This window comes from Catharus ustulatus, chromosome 26 (genome assembly GCF_009819885.2).
Source record: "Catharus ustulatus isolate bCatUst1 chromosome 26, bCatUst1.pri.v2, whole genome shotgun sequence".
Taxonomy (NCBI): Eukaryota; Metazoa; Chordata; class Aves; order Passeriformes; family Turdidae; genus Catharus; species Catharus ustulatus.
The window spans coordinates 6,258,139-6,281,994 of record NC_046246.1 but is presented as its reverse complement, the minus strand read 5'-3'; the positions used below and the strand labels follow the sequence as shown (position 1 = coordinate 6,281,994).

Genomic DNA, 23,856 nt, shown 5'->3' with positions numbered 1-23,856 from the left:
TTTCTCGCCCCGTTTTCCACCTTGCCCACACCCGCTGTGCCCCTTGCCCTGTCTCCGTCACCATCAGACAAAAAACGTGAAGCAAAATAGAAAATAAGACACCACCGCTGCCTCTTTTGCATGCGGCTTGTGTTTTACAGCATCCTCAAAATCTCTGTAGTAAAAAAGCAGCCAGGTCCTGCCTCAGCAAAGCAGGGCAGAGTGAATCCAGGTGGGCAGCACTGGCAGGAGCTGGAAATCCTCCTTGGATCCTCCAGGGCTGGATCCATGAGAGGAGGAAGGAAAAATCCCAGAGAACAAAATAAATAAGCTGAGAAGGGGGAAGAGGAGAGCAGGGCTCGCTGGGAATGCCCCAGTGTTTGGTGTTTGCTCCTGGGGTGGGTCTGCACGGCTGAATGCGGTTCCTGGAGGAACAAAGATTGAGTTCCTGGTAAGGCTGGGGCACGGGGGAGCTGAGTGTTTGCAGGGTGCCAGGTCAGCGATCTGCAGAGCTTCCTGGTACCCATAAAATGCTGCAACCTGCTCCATCCCTGCCCCGTGTTTGGTGCCTCATAACGCTTTTTTTTCCAAGCACCATGGGAATGTTTGCTTCATTTTTCAAGTGTGCTTTGTCTAAAATGTCCCTGTGTCGCTCAGACAGCAGCTTTTGGTTTTTTGCAACCACAGGAGAGCACTTGTCCCTTGTTGTGGGGTGAGGAGGGCACTTGTCAGAGCTGCAGCCCAGCTTCATTCCTGGGAAAATGGATTTATTGGGGGTTTTTTTCATCACTGCCCCATCATTCCCCTCATTTCTATCCACGTGCAGCAGTCCTGGGGCTGCTGACAACCTTGGGAACAGTGGTTTTTGCAAAACATTAACCAAAGCCCACCCAGACACACCAGCCTGTGTTTGCAGATGACCTCAGAGAGTGCCCTCAGCCTGGTGGCACAGACAGGGTGACCCCTGGGGACACTGTGACATCCATCCCAGCCCTGTCCTGAGCACAGCCCTGCTCCTGCATCCCTGCTGCTCCTTCCCACAACTTCACAATTAGCTGAGCTGATTTCCAGCCTCCCTGGGGACTCTGGGGTGACATCCCTTCCTGTGGGAAACTCTGCTTGGTTCAGTTTGAAGTGCTTGAAACCAGCTCTGGGTGATTCCTGCTGCTCCTGGATCCTTCCAGCCCAGGGAAATCCATCCTCAGCAGCAGGCACTGGAATGTTTCACAAATCCTGCTGCCAGATAAACCTGAGTTTTTCTGTGCTTTCCCTGCAGTTATTCCTCACCCTCTGCAGGGAGAGACTCTTCACACCTCCACTTTTCCCCTGCAGGATAATTAGGCTCAGTGTGGCTGCTGCCAGGTCTGGAATTGTCCCTGCAGTCACTCCTCCTGCCCCTTGGTGCCAAAGATGGAGTTCTGCAGGTTCCTGTGCTGCCCTTAGAGCTACAACTGATGTTTGTCTGATTTTGTGCCCCCCCAGAGCAGACCAGAAACTCTCAGCTCCTCTCCTGCACAGCCCTCCCAAGTTCAGGGCTGGCCCAGGAACCTGTTGGAGCCCTCAGCTGGGATTCAGGGCTGATTCCCAGCCCTGGGAGGCAGCAGCAGCCCAGCAGGTGTGAGCATATTCCACATTTTCCCTGCATTTTCCACCTCCTGGCTCTGATTCCCTGCCCCTCACCCAAGGACATGGCACCCTGCCACCCCAGCTCTGCAGGGAGGTGCTTCCAGCACTTGGGTGCATTTGTTCCACACCCAGGGGTGTGTGAATTAATCCCTCCCTGTGCAGTTTTTTGCCATTTCTTCTCCCTGCTTGGAGTGAAACTCTCTGTAACCATAACTGGAGCAAGATCTCTGCTCCCAGGCTGGAGCTTTGCCCAGGGCTCGAGTGTTATCATCTCTCATGGTCACTTCCCCCCCACACATCTCATTTTCTTTAAAGCCTCGAACACAAGTGCTCAGTGAGGAACATCCAGACTCCAGTTCAAGCTCCTCTGGATGGTTTCAGTCTCTTGAGCTGGCTACAAAAAAAAAAACCCAAACAAACAGACACTCCTCCTCATGAACTGCACAGAGCCAAAAAAACAAGGAGGCAAAGAATAAAACGTCCCTTATTTCTCCTGAAACTCTTTGAGGGAAAACAAAGGCTCTCAGCAATCTTTCAGCACTGCCCACACCCCTCAGAGGCAGCCAGGTCATGGCAATCCCAGCCAGGAGCAGTGCAGGGCTCAGAACATTCCCAACAATCCTCAGCTCTGTGCTGGCTGGAGCCTTCCTCCTCCTCCTCCTCCTTACTCCTGATAACACCTGCCCCACCAGAGACCCTGGCTTTGTCCTCCTGCTGTCCTGCCCTTGTCCCTTTGCTGCAGGGAGCTCCCCAGCCCCAGCCAGGGCTGCCTCGTGGTCCTGCTGAGCACAAACCCAGCTCCCAGCCTGCCCAACCATCCCCTCATGGCCATGGGGGCAGAGTGGAGCATTCCCAGCTGATCCCTCTGGCTATTTTTAAACCCCCCCTCCTCATTCCTGTCCTTTGTACCCAAATGTGGAACAAAGGATGAGCCACCCTTCCCCAACAACCCCCCCACTCTCAGCTCAGCCCTGGCCCCACCAACTCCTCAGTGTGACCAATGTGCTGAACAAAAGGCAGCAGCCCTGTCCCCAACCCTGCTGCGGTGGCCTTGGGGACAGAGCAGAGCCAGCACAATTCACCCCATCCAGGGGGGTGGCTGCTTCATCCCTTCATTCCAGCCCCCTTCTCTCGAGTTCCACTTGCTGCTGGAGGTGCTGGGGAGGGCAGAGCTCTCCCCCTTTGTGCTGTGGGAGCAGGGAATGCGAGAGGAAGGTATAAATATCCAGGAGATTAGTGCTCCCAGCACTCTGCCCCAGCAGCCAGTGTTGAGTGTCACCCACAGCCTGCATTCCCTTTCTCTCTGCTCCCCAGCTGCCTCTCCTGTTTCCAGCCTCGAGTTCACCATCTCTGCTGGCAGCACTTTGATTTCATTCCTCCCTCCACCCCCGTTCCCCTGTTGAAAAGGAGGAAATAATGGAGCCTTTGTTGGATGGCTGCGACACAGGCACCGAGCAAGGAGCTGCACGGGGGCAAGGGGCTGAGCACAGCCTCCTGCCTGGATTATGGCATTCCTGCACCACAGCTCAGGAAAAGTCAATCCTGCACCCCGTGGTGTGTAAAGGGACCCTGGGTTTGCTGACAGCCGTGAAAAATCCCAGCCAAGAGGAAAAAAAAAAAAAACTCTTCACACCCGCTGCCGACTTCCCCCACTTTTATGTAAATTAATATTAACAGTCCTCAGGTTTGGGTTCTGTACAGATATATACAAACAGGAAACAGGTCCATATTTACATCATTAAGTTAATTAGGCTCTGTAAAAAAAAAGAACAGCTCCCACATTTGTGCCCTCTGTCGAGACAGCAGAGGTGAGCTCACATCCTGGGCATGGGCACAGTGTAATGTACACTAACGATCACCCCCAGGCAGGGCACTGGGCACGGCTGTTCCAGGCAAAACCACCCCAATCCAGCCTTCCCTGCCCTCCAGAGCCCGGCAGGGAGAGTGCTTGTCTCTGGTGAGGCACCACCATGTGTGTAATGTACACTACCAGCGCTCTGTGGGCCCCGTGCAAGGCACAGGACGGGCACAGATCCCCAATTCGAGGCAGTGGATGCTCCACAGGGCTCCTCCAGCACCTCCAGTGGCACCAGGCTGGGCCAGCCCAGAGGGGACAAGTCCTTGGGGTGCCCCGGTGTGAGCAGCCAGACCCAGCCCGGGTCACACGATGCTGGCCAGTTCTGTGTTGTCCGACTCGGAGCTGCTGTTGCTCTCCTCCCTGGGGGAAAGAGTTGGGAATGAGGCGTGGATGAAGCCAAAGCAGCAAGGTCTGCACCCCAGTAATATCTGCCTTGGGGCACAGGAGCTTCAGAAAGTGCTCCAGAGGGACATCAGCACCTCGTGCAGCCCCCACACGAGTTCTGGGTGGCAGCTGGGGCGGTTCCTGCTGCTCTCCCAACACTTCACACCATCCCTTTGGAAGCTGCGATTGGGAAAACAAAGTCAGCCCTTCCCTCACGCCACCACCCACAGGTCCTGGAGGATTCCTGGACAAGTCACAGTGTGTCCCAACCCGTCTGATCCTGCCCCCACACACACCCCCACGTGCTGTGCTTGCTGCCTGACACTCACCTTAAATCCTGCAAGGCTTTCTTGTTTTTCTTCCTCTTCTCCTCATCGATGGGGTACAGCTTGAAGAGCAGCAGGCTCAGCAGGATCAGCCCCACGGGCACAGCAGACACCAACATCTTCAGGGTGAAGTTCACCTGGTCAGGCTGGGAGCAGCCCCTGGTCTGGTATCCTGCAAAGCTGAGGGCAGAAAAGCACCTTGAGGGTTTGCAGGAGCTGAGCTGCTCCCTGTGCAGAGGGCTTTGGAGAAATTTGGGTTTAGAACCCAAAATTCCCTCGCAGAGCTTGGGAAGTGCCTCCCTCCCTGCCCTCCCTCAGCTCCCAGGCAGGAACTCACTCCAGGCTGAGCGTGGAGATGCCCAGGGAGACCCCAGCAGTGAACTTGGTGAAGAAGACATAGAAGGAGAAGAAGATGGCCTCGTGGCCATGGGAGCTGGGGTGCTGCAGCTTGAAGTCATCGACCACATCTGGCAGCATGGACCTGTGCAGAGAGAGGGATGGTGACCAACAAAGCACCTCCTCTCTGCTGAGAGCATTTCCCTCAGGAGCCCCAGCTGGGGCTGAAAACACAGCAGAAAACCCCTCTGAGGGTTTTTAAGCCCTCTCCCAGCCCCTCACACTCACCAGGGCAGGAGGAAGGCGGCAGCCACGCTGATCCCGGCCGCGACGGCCACCACGTAGGTGATGATGAGGTTACTGCCCACAACAACCACCATGATGAGGAAGGGGATGGCAGACTGCAGAGGGGGCAGAGACCAGGTTGGCATCACCAGACTCCCTGGCTTTTCCCCCCTCCCACATATCCCAGCCCTCCAACAGCCAAGGAACCAGAGGTGCAGAGTCCCAGGACACATCCAGGACAGCACAAACAGCAGGAGGAGGGACAGGCACCAAGCTGTCATTGGAGCAGCCTCTGCCCAGCCCTGTGCTCTTTTGGGGGAGCTCTGCTCATGCCATGTGGTAAAACCATCCCCATGTGCCCACACTTGAGGGGACACTCACTGTGATGCCTATGTAGACAGCTGTCTTCTTCCCAAAACGGGTCAGGAACCACTGCCAGAAGGGAATGGTCAAGGTGGCCGAGAGCTGTGGGAAGAGAAGGGTCGTGGTGTTGATTTTTCTCCTGCCCTCCCCAGCAAGGAACAGCTCCTGGCACGGCCTCCTCCCATCCCAGTTCCAGTACCTGTGATTTCCACACACTCCAGGGCTGGCACAAAGCCACACGTGGTGTGTGGGGCCACCTCCTCCCCCAGTGCAGAGCCCTGGCACCACACCTGCCCTGCCAGAGGGGGGATCTGACCCAATCCTCGGTGCTGATCCTGTCACCTGCACCCAGCATGGCCAGGAGCCAGCACCAGGGCACCCTGGACCTTTGTACCCCTTTGAGGAGAGGGCGGGAAGCGCTTCCAGGAATGAGGCAAGCTGCAAAGAGCTCTCAAGGAGCTGTTTTGCTTCATGTTCCTGGCAGGAAACACTGAGATCCTTTTCTCAAAGTGGGGAGGGGAGGGAGACAAGTGGCAGGATTTGGACAAAAGGCCCCCATGGCTCCTGGTCTGCCCTGTCTGTGCAACAAAGGCCCCGCTGTTCCTGCCAACCCACCCAGCCTTTGCAGGACACTTGGCAGCTTCTTCTCCTTCCTCTTATCCCAGGGGACCTCTGATCACTGTCCCTGTGTCCCTGTCCCAGGGAGCACCCACAGGACCCCACCACGGCCCCAATCCCCCGAGGGCTCCAGGATGGGGCTGTACCCACCATGATGGCCAGGAGGATGTTCTGGAACTCGTTGCGGAAGCCCAGGGTGTAGGTGCAGAAGAGGGCAAAGTTTCCCTCCAGCAGCTGTGGAAAAGGCAGGCAGGGGTCAGAGGGGACATGTCTGTGCTCACAGAGATCACCCCCAGCACAGGCAGGGGAAGAAAGCAGCCATTCACCGAGGGCACCAGGCCACATCCTGCTCCCTGTGCAGCTCCAGCTCATCATCCACCACGTGCTCCCAGCCCTGGGGTTGTCCCCACAGCCACCCCCACACTGCTGCTGCTGTCCCCTGTCCCCAGCTCACCATGAAGGCCAGCGAGGTGAAGAGGAAGCCGGCGATGAGCTTGATGTAGGGCCCGTGGTTCATCACCAGCTTCAGCCCCTGCAAGAAGGAGACAGGCTCGTCCGACTGCAGCTCAGAGGACTCTGGGGAGCAGAGATCAGCCCAGCGTTAGATCCCCCCCAAAATAACACCCATGGGTGCCCCATCCCTCTGCTTAGCACCCTCCACAACCCCTGCCCACCCACAGCACCCCAGATCCTGCCCTCACCTGGGGGTGTCTCAGCCCCATGGAGCAGCCTGGCTGATTCTCCCAGGAGAAACAAAGAGAAGTTTGGATATCACATCCCCCTGGGATGCACAGGTTGGCACTGGCACTTGGCCAGCCAAAAATGGGCAAGATAAAGGTTATCTAAGAGACCCCAGAGATAAAGGTTATCTAACAGACCCCAGAGGTGCTCTGACCTCCTGCAGCACCTCCCCAGACCCCAAGCTCAGCTCCACCTGCCCCTCTCCTCCAGAAATGCTCAGCCAAGCTCCTGGAGAGGAAGGAACAGCAGCATTTCCACAAGAGCCCAGCATTCCAGCCTCACCTCTCCTCTCCTTCACCCCCAGCACCAGGATGATGGCACAGAGGATGTAGAGCCCCACGATGACGCCGGCAGCGATCATGTAGGCGTTCCTCTGTGCAAGAGAGGGAGCAGCAGTCAGGGAAGGGGCTCAGCCCAAGGACAAGCCAGCCCTGAGGGCAGCACATGGCAGGGGACCCCCAGCTTACAGTGTCCCTGAGGGACTCGGTGTCGTGGGTCATGTTCAGCTCCTCCATGGCCACCGAGGAGTTGGTCAGGCTGAAGAAGAAGGGGCTCTCGATGCAGGGAGTGTCCACTTTGCCAACAATCTGGCCCTGGATGGCAGTGCCCAGCACGGTGCCCAGCACCTCCACAGTCATGCCTGGAGGGAGAGGACAGCAGGGCTGAGCACAGCAGAGCATCCCCAGCTGGGATTCACTGGGATTCACTGGGATTCACAGGGAGAAATGAGGCAGCCCAGAGGAAGGAAGGAAAGAAGGGCAGAGAGGAAGGAAGGAAAGGCAGAGGAAGGAAGGAAGGAAAGGCAGAGGAAGGAAAGAAGAAAAGGCAGAGGAAGGAAAGGCAGAGAGGAAGGAAGGAAGGAAAAGCAGAGGAAGGAAGGAAGGAAGGGCAGAGAGGAAGGAAGGAAAGGCCAGAGGAAGGAAGGAAGGAAAGGCAGAGGAAGGAAAGAAGGAAAGGCAGAGGAAGGAAGGACTCTTACGGTAGGCAGTGGCCGAGTCCCGCTCGCTCTGCTCTCTGCTGATGAACATGGTCAGTGCTGAGTAAGGCACGTGGAAGCACTGCAATGGCACAAGGAGAATTGGCTCAGGGAGGATGGAACAGCCCAAGGGACCTGGGGCAGGGTGGTTTCTGCCCCTCTGTGCAGCTCAGCAAGGGGCAGGCAGGGATTGGCATCCTCCACCCCAAGTGTGAGCAGAGCCTGACTCACCGTCACGAGCGTCTGGAAGGCACAGTAGAAGACAAGATACCACATCACTTGTCCTGTGGAGATGTCTGGCACAAACCAGATGAGGAAGTAGGAGATGATGGCAAAAGGTGTGGAGAACATGATCCTTTGAGAGAACAAAATGTCAGCCCTGTGAGTACAACCTGACCAGCACAGCTCTCCCTGCTTCCACACATCCCATGGGGTTCAGGCATCTGATCTGGGGGCTCCTGAGGTGATCCAGGCTGGAGGCAGCAGCTCAGGTCTCACAAGATTGGAAGAGCTGACTCAGAGTTCCAGAGAAGAGCTTTCCTTGCACTAACAGGGATATCTCCTTCCACAGAAGTGATTGATCTGCTCCTGCTTTGGCTTCCACCGCCAGCCCCAGCCTGTCCCCCAGGCAGCCCCGCTGTGCTCAGCAGGATGTAATCACCTCCCTCACCCTGGCAAGGGCAGGGGAGCAGCCAGGCAGCTCAGCCCTGCTCCCCAGCAGCCAAAAACCTCTCACCAGCTTGGCTTTGCTGCCAAGGCCCCCCAAGCCTTGGTGCTGGGGTCAGCCCTGCTCTGCTGGCAGCAGTGGAGCAAACCAGCAGCAGGCTGGCTCCTTCCTCCACCTCTGCCCAGCCTTTCGGAGCTGTGGGAGCAAGGATGCAAAATGCAACAGAGGATCAGAGGGGACTGCTCAAGTGCTGGGCTTTGGCAGCAATTCCTGCAAGTTGTGCCAGCAAGGGCATCTGCCCTGAGCACCCAGTGGATCTCATCACTCCTGTCCCACAGCCAGGACACAGCTCTGCCCTGCTCCAGCACCCCGGGGACACCCAGGGAAGAAGGAAGGAGAGAAGTGAGCCAGGTGTTGATTTAGGAGATGGATTTTACTGGGGGATTTGCGAGCACCCTGCGCTCCACAAACCCCAGGACAGACAGCAAGGTCCTGGAGCGAGTCCAGCAGAACTGAACATGGGACAGAGCCTCTCATGGCCAGGCCTGGCCCTTCACTGCCAGGGTACAGCGAGATCTTTCCGTCCGGGAAAGGACGCAAAGCTTAAATTTAAAGTCGGGGAGGGAGCGGGGAGAGCAAGAAACACAAATCCATGGATGGAGAGCAGCGACAGAGCCTGCACAGGACCCAACACATGCACATTTTTCCGCACCCACGTCACCCCGTTGGGGAAGGAGGAGGGGAGGAAAGCGCCGAGCAGCTCCAGCCCCTCCTCGCTGCCTCCTTATCTGCGCTCACATACGTGGAGCCAAGGGAAACGTGGAGCCAAATGTTGAATGAAATCACCAGAGCAGCGTCACGCTCACCCACAGCATGAGCGTCAGATGCTCCAAACCCCCCCCCAGCAGCGAGCAGAGCTCCGGCCAGGGCTGACCACAGCTCCTGGCAGGCACAGCAGTGACTGAGAGTAACCCCTGACCCAGGGCGAGGTGATTAAGGCGCTGGAGGCGGCTCGGCTGCCGTGACGTGCCCTGGCTCTCATTGGCCCCGCTCGATGGTGTGTTCCTTTGTGCGGCACTCACACTCCCCTTCCCAGCCCTCCCAGCCTTCCCAAACGGCTGCTGCCCCCGGAGGAGGTCAAAGCCAGGGGTTTCTCAGTCACAGACACTTCAAGGAAAAGTTTAGTTGGCAGTAAATCCGCCGTGGTCAAGGAAATGGGGATCCCAGCTCAGAGCTGACGTCCACGAGGCTGGGGAAGAGGAAACAGCGAGGGGATGAGGTGGTAGAAGGAAACGTGCTCAAAAAAGTGTTTCAAAGAGAGAGAACTGAAAAAGAAAGCTGGTGGCCCTCAGGAAAGGTGTCCCCTCCCTTCCAAAGAACTGGAACAGCCACAAGCTTTGTGCTGGAGCCAGCTGGGCCTGGTGCCACAGTTCAGCCCCTTCAGAGCCTGGCAATAAACCCTCACACACGGCAGGGTCAGCTGGCAGGTGTGGAGGGTTGGGGTCAGGCTTTGAGACCACCCCAGTGCCTGCAGCTCCTGCCTTTGCACGCAGGGAAACTGAGGCAGCTCCAGCAGCTCTGCAGCCACAGCAGCAACACCGGCCTGGGGCGGTGCAGCCCCGCAGAGCCTGAAAAACCTGGGTTTAAGAGGTTTCAAATCAGCTCGACTCCATCCAAATTGGACTCAGCGGGCAGCCCTTGAGCCACGCACAACAGCAGCGAGCTCAGGCTGCCCCGGCGCTGCCGAGGGGCCCAGCTCACAGCCCAAAGCTCTGGCTAATTTTAACGAAGCAGGAGCTGCTCACAGGAATGCGGCCACTTGGGTCCCACCCCCTGCCTGGAGATTAGGGCAGCAGAGCCATCGTGGCTCTCACACACAGCCCTGCCAGCCCCGCGCTAATCTCCGGACCCCAGACCACGCTGCAGGCGGGCAGGAGCTATTTCAGGCCACATGTGTGGAGCCTGCCTTCAACAACTGCCTGCTGCTGCCCAGAGCTATTCCAGGAAAGGCAGGAAGCAGAGGGTATAATCTGTGGGGGAAAGCTCTGCGTCCCTCCAGCTGCACTCCCCCCGTGCCCACCTCTCTCTGGATTTTGGCGATCCCAAAAACACACCGGGTTATTTTAGCCACCCTGTCCCCATCCAGGCATTAATGCTCCACATCCCGTGCAGGAACAGGTGTTCAGAGATGTCCTGAGCCTGCCCTGAGTGCAGGCACGAGCCATTTGGGGGATGACAGAGCCCATCCCATCCGCTCCCTACGCCAAGCACCCACGTGCAGGCACCCAGATCCATGACAGCTGTTTCCCTGCCCCAGGAGCACCCTCGTGACTGTCAGCTGGCACTTCCACCACCACCCCAGGTCAGCCACACACACCCCCAGCCCTCCTCTCTGCCGTGGTGATGCCATCTGCTCTGGGTGGCTCTGTGGCCACCACAGGCAAAGTCCATCCATGGTGGCAAGGACGTTGGAATTGCAGGTGCAGTGACATCGAGGTCAGCCAGGTCTGGACTGGGACAGGCCAGAGCAACAGGCACAAAGTTGAGGCCACCCAGCTGTTGGTGGCACCTGGGGGTTTTTTGGAGCTCTTGGCACCTCACCTGGGTGAGCCAGGGTGTCAGCACATCCTGCCTCATGCCAGAGATACCCAAAGGTGACTGGAGGAGCTGTGACACACCAGGCAGGGAATGCAGGCTGATACCAGCTCTTACCAGGGCATCAGGCGGCCAAAGCGGGTCCAGGGGGTTTTGCTGATGAAGAATCCCACCATGGGGTCCGTGATGGCATCCCATACTCGTCCAGCAAACAGGATGATGGAGGCATAGAAAGCATCCACCTGCAGGAGGAGGAACTTGTGTCAGGATATGCAAACCCCAGCTGCCCCTCAGGACCATCCCAACCCTTCCTACTGTGACCCCACAAACATTTGGGAGCAGTCCCTCGGTCTCTCTCCCTCGTTCAGAGGGATTTGAGGCTCCAAGAACCTCTGAGTGCTCCCCCACCACGCTCTTTCCACACGGAACTCCCAGATGAAGGAATTCCCACATCCCAGAGCTCCCCAAAACCAGCACAAGGAAACCCACGGGCTCTCCTCCCACAGTTTCCTTCCCTCCATGTTTCACACCGACCCAGCACGGACCCTGAGCCCCCCCCCCAAGAAGCCACCACGACCCCGCTTTGTCCCAAACACGGAGCGGCCGCACGGGAACAACACGCGTGGGACCAGCCGGGGTGGAACCCGCATCCCCCGGGGGACAAAGCGGCACCGGGAGCTCCGGGACCCCCACCCCAGTGCGGCCGTACCTGCGCCACGTCCAGCAGGTAGATCTGGAGGAAGAAGCCGAGGGCGCAGCCCGTGATCTGGTACGGAGCCCCCCCGACGGCGTAGCACAACTTGCTGCACACCGACAGCCGCTCGCGGCTCTCCTGCAACGGGGACCGGCGTTAGCCACAGCCACAGAGCCCCCTCCCCGAGCCCTCCCCGTGCCCCCCGGCTCACCCTGCGGCGGTGCTGGCGGAGCACGGGCGGCAGGAGCCCCCCGGCCCCGGCCCGCTCCGCGCCGCCGCCGCTGCCGGCCATGCCGAGCCCCGCGATCAATGGCAGAGCCGCAGCCGCCCGCCTTTGTATGGAGCCCGCCCCGGGAGCCCGGCCCGCCCCCAGCTACCGCCTCCTCCTCCTCCTGCTTGTCCCGGCCTTTCCCTGCTGCTTTCGTCATCTCTCCTCTGTCCCACTTCCCCTTATCCTTTCTTTACTCTGTTCTTCATCTCTCGGTCGCCCGTCCCATCCCTCAGCCCTCCACTTCATCCCATCCATCCATCCATCCCTCCATCCATCCATCCATCCATCCATCCATCCATCCATACATACATCCATCCATCCATCCATTCATCCATCCCATCCCTCAGTTCTGCCACCCCATCCATCCATCCATCCATCATCCATCCATCCATCCATCCATCCATCCATCCATCCATCCATCCATCCATCCATCATCCATCCATCCATCCCTCCATCCATCCATCCCTTCCATCCATCCATCCATCCATCCATCCATCCATCCATCCATCCCATCCCTCAGTTCTGCCACCCCATCCATCCATCCATCCATCCATCCATCCATCCATCCATCCATCATCCATCCATCCATCCCTCCATCCATCCATCCCTTCCATCCATCCATCCCTCCATCCATCCATCCATCCATCCATCCATCCATCCATCCCTCCATCCCTCCATCCATCCATCCCTTCCATCCATCCATCCATCCATCCATCATCCATCCATCCATCCATCCATCCATCCATCCATCATCCATCATCCATCCATCCATCCATCCATCCATCATCCATCATCCATCCCATCCCTCAGACCCCCCACCCCTCCCATCCCTCCATCCCTTGGAATGTCTGAACGGTTTCCAGCCCATCTCATTCCCACCTCTCAGCCAGGCTGCTCCAAGCCCCATCCTGCCAGGCCTTGAGCACTTCCAGGGATGGAGCATCCACCACCTCTCTGAGCAACCTGTGCCACTGCCCCACCGCCCTCATCGTTAAAAACTTTATTTCTATCTCACCTAAATCTCCCTTCTGTCACTTTAAACCATCCCTGCTTGTCCTGTCACCACAGCCCCTGCTGGAAGGGACGCAGGGGACGCTGGCAGTGTGTCCCTCACTGGATGGACACACAGCCATGGATCTCTCTCAGCTGCACACCAGACCTGTCAGTGACGTGTCACCGCAGTGACAGCCACCAGCTGTCCTCGGCCCAGGCCATCAGGGTTCAAAGATCACCCTGAGACGGGACAGCACAGCAGGACTGAGCCAAGGGGGCCAGCGTGGCACCAGTGCCAAGCCCTGAGTGCCACTTGGATGGGAGCAGGACAGGAGCTGGGAGGCAGCAGAACCTGAGGGATGAGCAGGGTGGGTGGCCCAGCAGCTCCAGGCACTCCCAGATTTCAGGAGCACTGAGCTGGTGTCGCTGCTGACTCACAGTTTCTGGCCCCTCACACACCCCTGACACTGCCTTGTGTCACAGGGATGCCACCCCTGCGACCCTGGCTTCAGGGTGATGTGACACAAAACACCTCAAAACGAGAGGGGAGTGATGTGTGGGTAAACACCTGCCTCAGTTTCCCTTTTCACAGGGAAATCCTCTTGCCCAGGAGCAGAGGGGACTCCTGTGGTGGCTTTAGGGACCAGAGTCCCCACTGTGTGTGACCCCAGCACCACCAGCTGCTCCCTTTGTCCCAGGGGCTCCTCAGCTCCTGGGAATGCTTTTGGCATTCCTGTCCTTGAGCAAAGCACTCAGGAGCTGCCTCCTGGGCAAACACAGCTTTGGGGGAACAAAGAGGAGGCTTTTGAGACAGAGATTGTGCGGAAAGAGCACAGATAGGTAAACCAGCCTTGCATATGAAGAGAAGTAGACAGAGCAGGATTTCCCTGGATTAGGGGGATTTTCTCCCCCAGATCTGGTGTTGCCCAATTTCCGGTGGGGGGATTTGAGCCCTTCCTCCCGAGCAGATGCTCTGGGGGATCCTCGTGGTGATAAATGAGCCACCAAGCGCAGATCCCAGCGGGGATGTCCCTGCAGCAGCTGCTGCTGAGTGTGGGGACTCCAGGGACCCTCAGGTGGTTGGGGCTGAGCCACTCACAGGGTCACCCTTGTCACCAGGACCTAAACCAGCCTGGCCTCCACATCCTCAGCTGGGGACCCCACTGGGGCCTCTCTGGGATTGGGACCCAAATGCTGGCCCTGGGCACTCCAGATGCCATCCTGCCACCCACACCTCCCAGTGTCACACATCCGGCACAGCCTGGAGCAGGATCTGAGCAAGGCTGAGAGCACCCGAAACCAGACAGCCCTGCCAGGCTGGGCCAGCCCGCACAGGGAGGATGGGCTTGGGGACAAACAGCACCGAGGTGATCCCAGAGTTTTAGGGGGGCACAGAGCATGGGGATAGCACTGCCTGACAGCACAGAGCCTCTCCAGGGCTCAGGGCACCTCCTGCTGTCGGGCTGGGCACGACAGACACAAAATGAGTGGAGGGAGGGAGGGAGGAGGCAGCAGAGCTGGAGCCGATGGTGCATTTTCCTCTCCTTTTTTCTGGGCTCTCAGAGGGGGTGGCTGCACGCCCAGGGAGCTGGGGCTGCTGTGACCCCGGGGCTGTGGGCACTGTCCCCATCCCTGTCAGCCTGGGCAGTGTTCAGTGACGTTCCTGCAGCCCAAAGGGCCTTGGGATGGCATTTTGCAAACCTCCAGCCTCAATCCGTGCCTGCTACCCAACAGCTTCTTGGGGACAAAGGGGACTCATTGCGTGGCTGCACGTGGCAGCTGCCCTGTGCTGCCCCTCTCTGGTGTGGCACCCTTGGGGACCGTGTCACAAGGCAGAGGGGGACGAAATGAGGCCAGGATTGTGTTGGCACAGCCTCTGCTCCCTCCCTGAGCATCCCAGACTGCCGTGGGGGTGGCAGGGTGGCTCCAAGGCTGCTGCTGCAGTGGGGTGGGGACAGCCCCAGCCCAGGACACCCCTGGGACACCTGTCAGGCTCTGGGGGTGGCTGCCCAGTGTGGGGAAGGGGTCAGGAGCTTCAAATCCCAGCCCTGCTGGAAGTGGGGATCCAAAGGGCACAGAGAGCTGTCCTTGCATCATGTGTGGAGCAGTGCCAGCCTCCAGCAGGGCCAGGACAGCTCCCTGTGGCCGTGCCAGCACCGGGGACATGACCTCGGTGCTGTCTGGAGACCTGTGCCAGCTGTGGGGCACTGCCAGGGTTATCCTGTCCCACGGGTGGCCCCTCTGTGGCTGTCACCACAACCCCCAGGGCTGTCACCCACCCACCCACCCACCCACCCTGGCTGTTTGCACAGCCGGTGCTGCAGTGAGAGCTCTCGGCGCTGTTTGCCCAGAGCAGAGAGGCCGGGATGAAAGCTCTGCTCCAGCCCTCTCCAGGGCTCTTCTGCACCTTCAAAGCCTCCGGAGCTCCTTGAAGCCAGGACGAGCTCCTGCCTCGCCCTGGGCAAAGCTGGGGGTGTCCCAGAGGCCAGCGGGGAGGAAGGAAAGAGGGGAGGAAGGAGGGAGGGAGGGAGGGAGACGTGGCCGGGCGCTACAGGCTGGGGCAGGGAGCGCTCCTGTGCTGGCACAGGAACACGCGGCTGGGGACAGTGCCAGCCGTGTCCCCAAGCGTGAGCACTTGTCACCAGTGCTGGGACAGCCCAAACCTCTGTGGTAGCTCAGTCTCTGCCCTCAGTGCAGGGCCATTTGTTTCCTGAGGACGAGGAGAAGGTTTCACCCCTGCTTTGCAGGGAGGGAAAAAAGCAGGAGCAGCTCTGAGGTGGGAGGACTCCGGCTGGTGACACTCGGGGACATGCCCGGGTCTCCCGACGTGGCTGGGACCGAATCTGAGACCAGAGTACAAGGGGAACATCAGCCCGGACTCCACCGGGATTCCCGGATCCCGCAGCTCCGGCCCCAGCCCGGGCAGGGTTGGGATGCTCAGGGCTGCAGTGGAAGGGCCAGGAGGGGATTTAGGGCGCTGTGACCATCGCGGGGACCCCACGGCTGGGAAAGCACAGCCCAGGGCAGCACTTCCCGAGTGCTGGAGCTGGCAGAGCTTTGTGGGGTGCGCTGAGCCCCGAGGCAGCAGGAAAAGGGCTGGAGCTGTCCCGGGACACACCGGGACACACCGGGACAAACCAGGACACACCGGGACACACCGGGGCTTGTCACCTATTTGGGGACCCTGAGACAAACCGAGACACACCGGGGCATGTCACCTGTTTGGGGACCTCAGGACACATCAGGACACACTGGGACACATCACCTGTTTGAGGACTTTAGGACACAGCGGGACAAACCGGGACACACCAGGCACATCACCTGCTTGGGACCCCGGGAAAAACCGGGACATACCCGGACACATCACCTGTTTGGGGACCTCAGGACACACCGGGACACACTGGGACAATCATCTGGTTGGGAACCTCGGGACACACCGGGACACATCGGGACACACCGGGAGACATCACCTACGTGGGGATCCCGGGAAAAACCGGGACATACCGGGGCTCGTCACCTGCTTGGGGACCCCGGGACAGCCGCCAGCCCAGCGCCCTCTCCCAGCCCTGTCCCTCTCCGCGCCCAGTGCCCGCTGGCGATGGGGAAACTGAGGCACGGAGCGATGGGCAGCGCTGTCCCCGCGGGCGGGGCGTGCCCGGTGCGGTGTCACCCGCGTGTCCCCGTCCCCGCCACCCCTCTGACGGTGCTCCCGGGGCCAGCAGGTGGCGCCCCGTGCCCGCCGGTGGCGGCGGAACGGGGACAGGGACCGGGGGGAACCGGGGAGAGCTGCGATGGGCCGGACTGGGCTGCACTGGGCTTGTCTGTGCTGGGCTGCACTGGTCTGACTGTGCTGGACTTTACTGGACTGTGCTGGTTCATGAAGGGCATTGCAGTGCTGGGCTGGACTGGGCTGGACTGGGCTGGACTGGGACAGTTTCCCCCCTCCAGGGCCGCTGCTGCACCACCCCCAGTCCCCCCAGCTCCCAGTGCTGCCGGCTGGGACAAATCCCGTGGCCACATCCCCACCGGGTGGCAGTGGGTTCACACACATCGTGAGGGGAATCTGTTGGTTCCGGGTGGACTTTGTACCTCTGTGTGTGTGCGTGACCATTAAATGCGGGAGGTGAAAGCCCCGCTGTGTTTTCACAACATTTATTGCCATTTCTAGAAGGAACTTGGCGTTGGAGAGGTGCAGCATCCTGCTGAGCTCACCCCTGTCCCCAAGGACACAGCGTGTCCCTCTGCACCCCAGGGCTGGATGTGCCAGGTGGGAGCTGCGTGTGTGTCCCAGGACACCCCAACTTCCCTCAGCTCGTGGTTCCTGACATCCCCCGTGCCCCCAGCTCTGTTTTTCGGGTGTCCCCAGAGCCCCTCCTTGTTTCAGGCAGCTTTCTGCGGGTGTCTTTCGGGGGGAGATGCTCCCAGCTGGGTCTGTGAAGGCTTTGGGAAGGAGTGGGGACGCCTTGAGCTGGCATCCAGGGTGGCACCTGAGCTAGACACAAACACTGCTGCCCAGTTCTGGAGCCACCGTCCTGCCTGGTGGCAGCGTCCGGTGTGAGCTGGGCAGCCCAACAGGAGCTGGGGTGACAGCTGAGCAGGGGGGACAGATGAGAAAGAGCGCTCAGAAATCGCCGCCGCAGGTGATGCCTCCTTGTGACCTGTCCCCTTTTCTCCAGCTGGCTTTGCCCTCGTCCCCAGGCTGGTGGCACAGCTGCAGAGGGGGATCCCCCAAACCCTGCCCCTCCCGGTGGGCCGAGGACGGCGCTGGGGACAGCGAGGAGCCCCCGGGGGATCCTGGGGACAGCGAGGAGCTCTCAGCCCCCGCTGCTGGTCCAGAACCCCGTGAGCATCCCCGGTAGCGACACCGGGGACCCCCGGGGGGACCCGCGGACAGTGTCCCCTCGAGGGGCAGGGCATGGCGTATTGTCACACCCTTTATGCAAATATTTGAGTGGCGATTGGCGGAGGAGGAGCCGGGCTCCGCGGCCGGGCTATAAAATCGGGGGAACAATGCGCCCGCGGTCCCGGCTCGGGGGCTGGCGCCGGGGTGGGGGTCCCCCCTCATCCCTGGGGCTGCCCCTCTCCCGATCGCCCGTTCTTCTCTCAGCCACCCCCTTCCCCGTGCCGAGATGGAGCTTGACTCGTACCAGCACTATTTCTACGATCACGACGCCCAGGAGGATTTCCACCGCTCCACGGCGCCCAGCGAGGACATCTGGAAGAAGTTCGAGCTGGTCCCCACGCCCCCGCTGTCCCCGCTGGGCTCTCCCGGGGACAAGGGGCTCTGCTCGGGGCCGGAGGAGCGCCCGGGATGGCTCTCCCGGTACTGCCTGGCCGGGGAAGAACCGGAATATCTCATAGGGACGGGGCAGATCTTCGGCAACCTGAGCGCTTTCATCCTCAAGGATTGCATGTGGAGCGGTTTTTCAGCGCGGGAGAGGCTGGAGAAGGCGATGACAGAGAAACTTTCCACGGGCACGCAGAGAGCCACGCCGCACAAACCATCCTTCGCGCAGGATTTTGGCTTCAGCAGCTCCGTCAGCGAGTGCGTGGATCCCGCTGCCGTCTTCCTTTGCCCGCTGGCCGAGAGCAAGATCCCCGCATCCTCGGGATCCGAGGGCCAGAGCGATTCCGGTAAGGGATGGAGCCGCTCCGCCGGGAGCTGCCGGGAGCCCCCAGCCCTGCTGAGCCCGGCGTGGGGAACACGCGTGTCCGCACATGTGTGTGCAGGGATCCCGTGTCCGCACATGTGTGTGCAGGGATCCCGTGTCCGCACATGTGTGTGCAGGGATCCTCCCAGCCCGGCTGCGCCTTTGTTGAGGCTCCGAGCGAGCCCCGGTCCCGGCCCCACGAACAAAGCGGGCTGGGCTGTCCCACCTTCCCGCGGGGTTTCTGCTCGGGATGTCCTTGCCCCTCTCGGGAGGGTGCGTGGGACTCTGGTGGCCCTTTTCTCTCGTCCCGAGCCCACGAAAACCTCGTGGGAAGGTTGAAGAACAAGTTTGTAGCTCACCGTGCAAAAGTTTGGGGGTTCTGAGCGCTGCGCCGCGCTCTGCCGCAAATTCGGCTGCTCCCCCTTCTTCCTCCCACGGCCCACCCGGGACGGGCTTCCCTGGGGACAAAAGGCAAAACACGCCCCGGGGGCAGCACTTTGGGAGCAGCCGCGTGTCCCCCGAGGCGCTGGCTCGGTAGGACGGGCAGGAACAGCAGCCCCGGCTGTGGCGAGCCCCAGCCCAGCCCCGGGGCCCGTCTGCCCGTCCCGCGTGGGGGATGCGGGGGTGTTTACCCGGGGGGTCGGGCTGGGGCACCGATACCCCCAAACCCCACCCGCACCTCTCCGATCTCACTCGGATTTTCGGCGCTTATGTGCAAACACTCTCCGGCTCTCCACAAGCCCGCAGCCCCCCGTGGGTTGTGTTGTGTCCCTCGCTCCCGGGCTGCCGTGACCCCGTTAATAAATCTGCCGGTGGCCGCCACCTGCGCCGGTGAGTCACGGCGCGGCGCTTAATGCCATTAGTAGCCCGGGGACTTGTAAGCCAGGTCGCGGGCGTTAAGAGGCTTAACCCAAATCTGCGGGGGCCCGGCGGGGGATGCCGGTGCGGTCCCGGTGCCGCGGGGGTCCCGGAGGGGTCCGGCCGCGCCACGTGGGCGCCGAACAAAAAGCAACAGATTGCAAACAATGAGAGGGGCCGCGCTGATGGACAGGAGCACGGACCAATGGCGTGGCAGGACAGCCGGCCGGCCCCGCGGGACAGCCAATGGGCGCCTGCGGGGGGCGGGGCTACGTGCACTGAGTTTTTTATTAATGAGCGTGTGTGTGTATTTATTATTTATTAATGAGCGTGTGTGTGTACGCGGGGCTGAGACCGCGCGGGTTGTGACACTGGTGGGTGTCCCCCTGCCCTGTAGCTCCAGTATCGGAGGGGTTTGGGATTCCTGGGCTGAACCCCAAAGGTTGGAGGGTTTGGGGTGTCAGCTGGGGCCACTATCAGGAGACCGCTGACAGGAGAGTGGGGGCCAAGGCTCTGCCCACGATGCTGAGCATTTCGTGGGACCTTCAGCAAGAGGCTGTATTTTCCCCCAAAGCTTAGGAAAAAAGTTGGAGGCCCATCCCCTGAAGCGAGAGCAATCGCGGTGGATGCGTCCGGAGCCTGCTTCCCTCGCTGTCCCCAAAGCCAGCTCCGTGTCCCTGGGCTTTGCTGGGCTGGGACAACCGGCAGAGTGCTTTGAGGCCAAATAGGCTTTATTTGGGCCTTTCTGTTTCAGGGCTTGAGATGCCTTTGAGGTTCAGAGTCTGCTCAGGGACCTCTTCACCTCTCCCTCCCTCCCGCACAGTGGGGGATTGTCCCCTCTGTCCCCGGGAAGCCGGGGCTGAATGGGCTTTATCACTTGTGAGAAGTAACAAGTCACCGAGGTGGGAAGCTGCAGCCGAGGGGAACAAAGGGTAGTTCTGCCCTTATATCCCTCATTTACAATTCCAATGGGCCATGAAAGCACCCGACCGGGATGAACTTTGGAACCGGGCTGTCCCAGCATCCTGCTGCTCCAGTTCCCCCCACCTCGCAGGAGGGCTCGGGTGTTTCTTTCCTGATGGTCCTTTGTGATGAACACATGTTGCTCCTGGTGCTGAAGTGAGGCGGAAGTAAAACCTCCCAGTCCAATTTTGGGGGAGCAGGCACATGAAACAGGGAGGAAATTCCACTCCTCCCCACGTGATGGTGTTGGAAGGGCATTTAAATCACTCAGTCCCTTCTGGAGGTCACAGAGTTCACAGTGCCTGAGCAAACTTTAGTGGGGAGGTGCCCAGGGAGCTGTGGGGACCAAAAAAAGGTGCCCAGACATTCCAAACTGATGAGGGTTTGTTTTTTTTTTTTTGCTGTGAGAGCAGAAGGTGAAGAGATCGACGTGGTGACGGTGGACAAGAGACAATCTCTCAGCCTGAGGAAGCCGGTGACCATCACGCTCCGAGCCGACCCCCTGGACCCCTGCATGAAACGTTTCCACATCTCCGTCCACCAGCAGCAGCACAACTACGCCGCCCGCTCGCCGCCAGAGCCCTGCCCGCCGCCCCAGTCCCCCCAGCAGGAGCAGCAGGAGGAGGATGAACCCCCCAGCACCGTGGAACCAACCCCTGCCGTGACCCTACCTGAGCCTGGCTTGCCAAAACCCAGCAGCAGCCCCGGCTCGGACAGCGAGGACGTGGCCAAGAGGAAAAACCACAATTACCTGGAGCGCAAGCGGCGCAACGACCTCCGCTCGCGCTTCCTGGCCCTGCGGGACCAGGTGCCCGGGCTCGCCAGCTGCCCCAAAACCCCCAAAGTGGTGATCCTGAGCAAATCCTCGGAGTACCTGCAGTCCCTCATCAGCGCCGAGAGGAGGATGGCAGCCGAGAAGCGGCAGCTGCAGCTGCGCCAGACCCAGCTGCTCAAAAGGATTGCTCACCTCAAGGGGCACTAGCAACCGGTGTGCCCCCCAATTCTGGTCCCCAAAACACCCCCAGCTCCTTCTCGATTTGCACATTTTTTTATTTTTTTGGTTGCTTGTCGAACTGTTGGCCCTGGGGGCTGGAGCACGTGGCAGTGGCTGCGGGAATGGATCCACAGCAGAGATATCCCACACAGCATCACCCACCCGGGCTTGGCTTCCTGGCACTGGGTGCTCCAGGATTTCCCTTTTTCCTACTGTGAAGCTTCCTCAGTGACTGCTCCAGTTCAAGAGCTGAAATTTATTCCCCCTCCCCAGCAGCCCTTGCACCCCTCTCTGCCATTTTCCACCAACAGCATCGCTGGGTGTCCACCTCACCCTAAAAATCCCAAGCAACCACGTCTGCCTTGGCTCCTGGGAGCAGGCAGGCACAGAGCCCAGCACGGGGCTCAGCTCTGGATAGATCCCAGGGGGATGGTGAGGGCAGGACGTGCCTCTCACCAGGATCAGCAGCACCCCGTGGGCACCCCTTGCTCGGCTGGACCGTACCTCACTTCCCCGTCACTTCACGCAGCAGCCGCTCCTGGATTTTGTGTTCTAGAAACTGCTGCTGCAACTGCGAGTCTTATTCTGGAGGCTGTGTTTTTATACTGTATTTTTGTACCACTTTTTGGAGAAGTATTGGTAAAGAGTTTGCTTTTTTATATATATATAAATATATGAAAACTTTTTTTTTTTTTTTTTGTTTTAAAGAGGGATTTCCTGCTGTGGGGGAGGGCTCAGTCCTGCTGCACTTTAGGGAGATCAGGAAGGGGCTGGTTCCTGCTGGACCCTTGAGCTGAGTCCTTGCAGAGGCCATTCACCCCCTTGCAGCTCTCCAAACCATCCATTTGCAATAACAGGGGATCTTTTATCCCTTTCCCATCCTTGTGAGCATCCTCGTGACCCCCCTTTTCCCACCTTTGTGAGTTCTCCTTCACCAGCAGCCACTTAAAATCCCCAGCAAAGCTTTGTGCTTTGCACTGGGCAGGTTGGGCTGTGCTGCCCTCCCTCTGCCCAACCCATGGAGGGGTGAGTGGGTGGCAGAGTGTCCCCTGTCCCCTCCCTGGGGTGCTGGCAGGGGTGGTCCCACCCCTGGGACCCCTGCTGACCTGCTGAGAACTGTTAGAGTTAACACTGGTTGGATTTAGCACTTTCTTCATTACCTCATACTTCATGAATAAATAAGTTTGCAACAGCCTGGGTTGGCTTTTTCCATGCAGTCGCCTCTGGGTTTCCATGCATCACCTTGGGGCTCCTGGGGGGGCTGCTCTGGCCCCTCCTGGGTTTTGGGGTATCCTGGGCATGAATAGAAATTAATTTATTTTGCACCAGGGCTGACTGAGCTCTTTGTCCTGGTTTTCTCCCAGCGCTCGAAGAAGAAGTGGCCGTGGTGGTGGAAATGAATCACCTGGATTATTTTTCCTCCTTCTAAGTGGTTTTATTGGCAAGGAAGGGCAGAGAGCCCAGGCTGGGCTGGGAGAAGGCTTTGATGTAACCATAAACCCCCCTAATGGGGTTTGGGGCAGGGGGTGTGGGGTGGTGGCTGCCCCACGGGTCAGGGGCTGGGGCTGTAACCCTAGAGGGAGGGGGAATGCAATCCAGAGAGCTCCAGATCTGCCGAGTGGATGAAATTATAGATACGGGTGTTCTTCCTGCTGCCCCCAAACCTGACACGTTTGGGTTTCCTTTGTCCTGGCAGCAAAAGTCTCACTCTAAATGCAGGAGGGATGTGGGATTATGTTACTGCTGAGGAGTCAGGAGTGAGGAGCTGCTGCTGGAGCCTCGATCACCCAGGGGAAACCAGCCTTAAATAGCAACGCTGCCACACAGAAACCCTCAAACACCCGTCCCCTTGGGTTCCAGCAGCGTTTCACCCTCTGTGTTGCATCACACGGTGTCACAGCTTTTCAGAGCTGCATTAAAAGGTGCTCCCATGACCCAGAGCTTAAGCAGGGAGCAGGGTGACCTAAATCTGACACCTCGCCCATGCGCAGGAAACAAAACCCAGATGTACCAGCCCCTCATGGTTGTTTTGTTGTTTTTGTGACACTCGCAGTCTCTCTTTTCTCAGCTCAAGGTGACCCTCCCGAGAAGGTTTTTAGCAAGTTGGGCTTTTTCTTTTCGTGCTGAAGGGCACAAAGGAAGTTTAAAATATTAATTATCTTTCTTGGAAGTGATGAGCAGATCCACGGACCGTCACCAACGGGAGATGTCCCCAAAGCCCAAATCAAACTGAAGAGCTGAGTTGCAGTTTGTAAACACCTTTGAGCTCTCCTGCATCCACCTGAAGCTTCCCTGGTTACTGGAGCACGTGTCTCCTCTCATATTGTCACGGTCAGGATGAGGGAAGGAGACTGACAGCGCTGTCAAGTGAACAAAATAAGCACACAGGGCTTTCCTACTCGTTCAGCACTGCAATTTGTGAGCTGCAATCATCACAAGCTGGCACTGCCAGGGTCTGAATTAGTTATTTTTTAATGCACACTGCCCTGCTAACACCCTGCTCTGTGCTGTACCCCCCCCAAACCATTTCTGCTTGCCCACCACATCTTCCCTCCCGGCCCGGGGGCGTCTCGGGCGCGATGCCGCCTTCACGCCTGGGCTGGCAAATTTTTAGGACAGTTTCCCGAGGCGGTGATAATCCCTTGGCTGCCGAGGGGGGCCGGCTGCCCACACCCCCC

The 23,856-nt window shown here is 59.2% G+C and overlaps 2 protein-coding genes across 2 annotated transcripts; one reads left to right on the top strand and one right to left on the bottom strand.

Moving 5' to 3' along the window:
- Window positions 1–3,242: 3,242 nt before the first annotated feature.
- On the bottom strand, window positions 3,243–11,740 carry MFSD2A (major facilitator superfamily domain containing 2A). Its single transcript, XM_033080517.1, has 14 exons — window positions 11,660–11,740; window positions 11,464–11,586; window positions 10,872–10,996; window positions 7,724–7,847; window positions 7,496–7,574; window positions 6,984–7,156; window positions 6,799–6,889; window positions 6,230–6,351; window positions 5,926–6,009; window positions 5,176–5,259; window positions 4,798–4,910; window positions 4,511–4,654; window positions 4,177–4,353; window positions 3,243–3,823 (listed from the first exon to the last, which is right to left on the bottom strand). The coding sequence occupies exons 1-14, from the start codon at window positions 11,738–11,740 to the stop codon at window positions 3,766–3,768; spliced, it is 1,578 nt and encodes a 525-aa protein (XP_032936408.1). The 3' UTR covers window positions 3,243–3,765.
- Window positions 11,741–17,696: 5,956 nt separating this feature from the next.
- Window positions 17,697–21,809, top strand: MYCL (MYCL proto-oncogene, bHLH transcription factor). The gene is made up of 2 exons (XM_033080765.1): window positions 17,697–18,346; window positions 20,598–21,809. The coding sequence occupies exons 1-2, from the start codon at window positions 17,842–17,844 to the stop codon at window positions 21,164–21,166; spliced, it is 1,074 nt and encodes a 357-aa protein (XP_032936656.1). The 5' UTR covers window positions 17,697–17,841; the 3' UTR covers window positions 21,167–21,809.
- The last annotated feature ends 2,047 nt before the right edge of the window (window positions 21,810–23,856 follow it).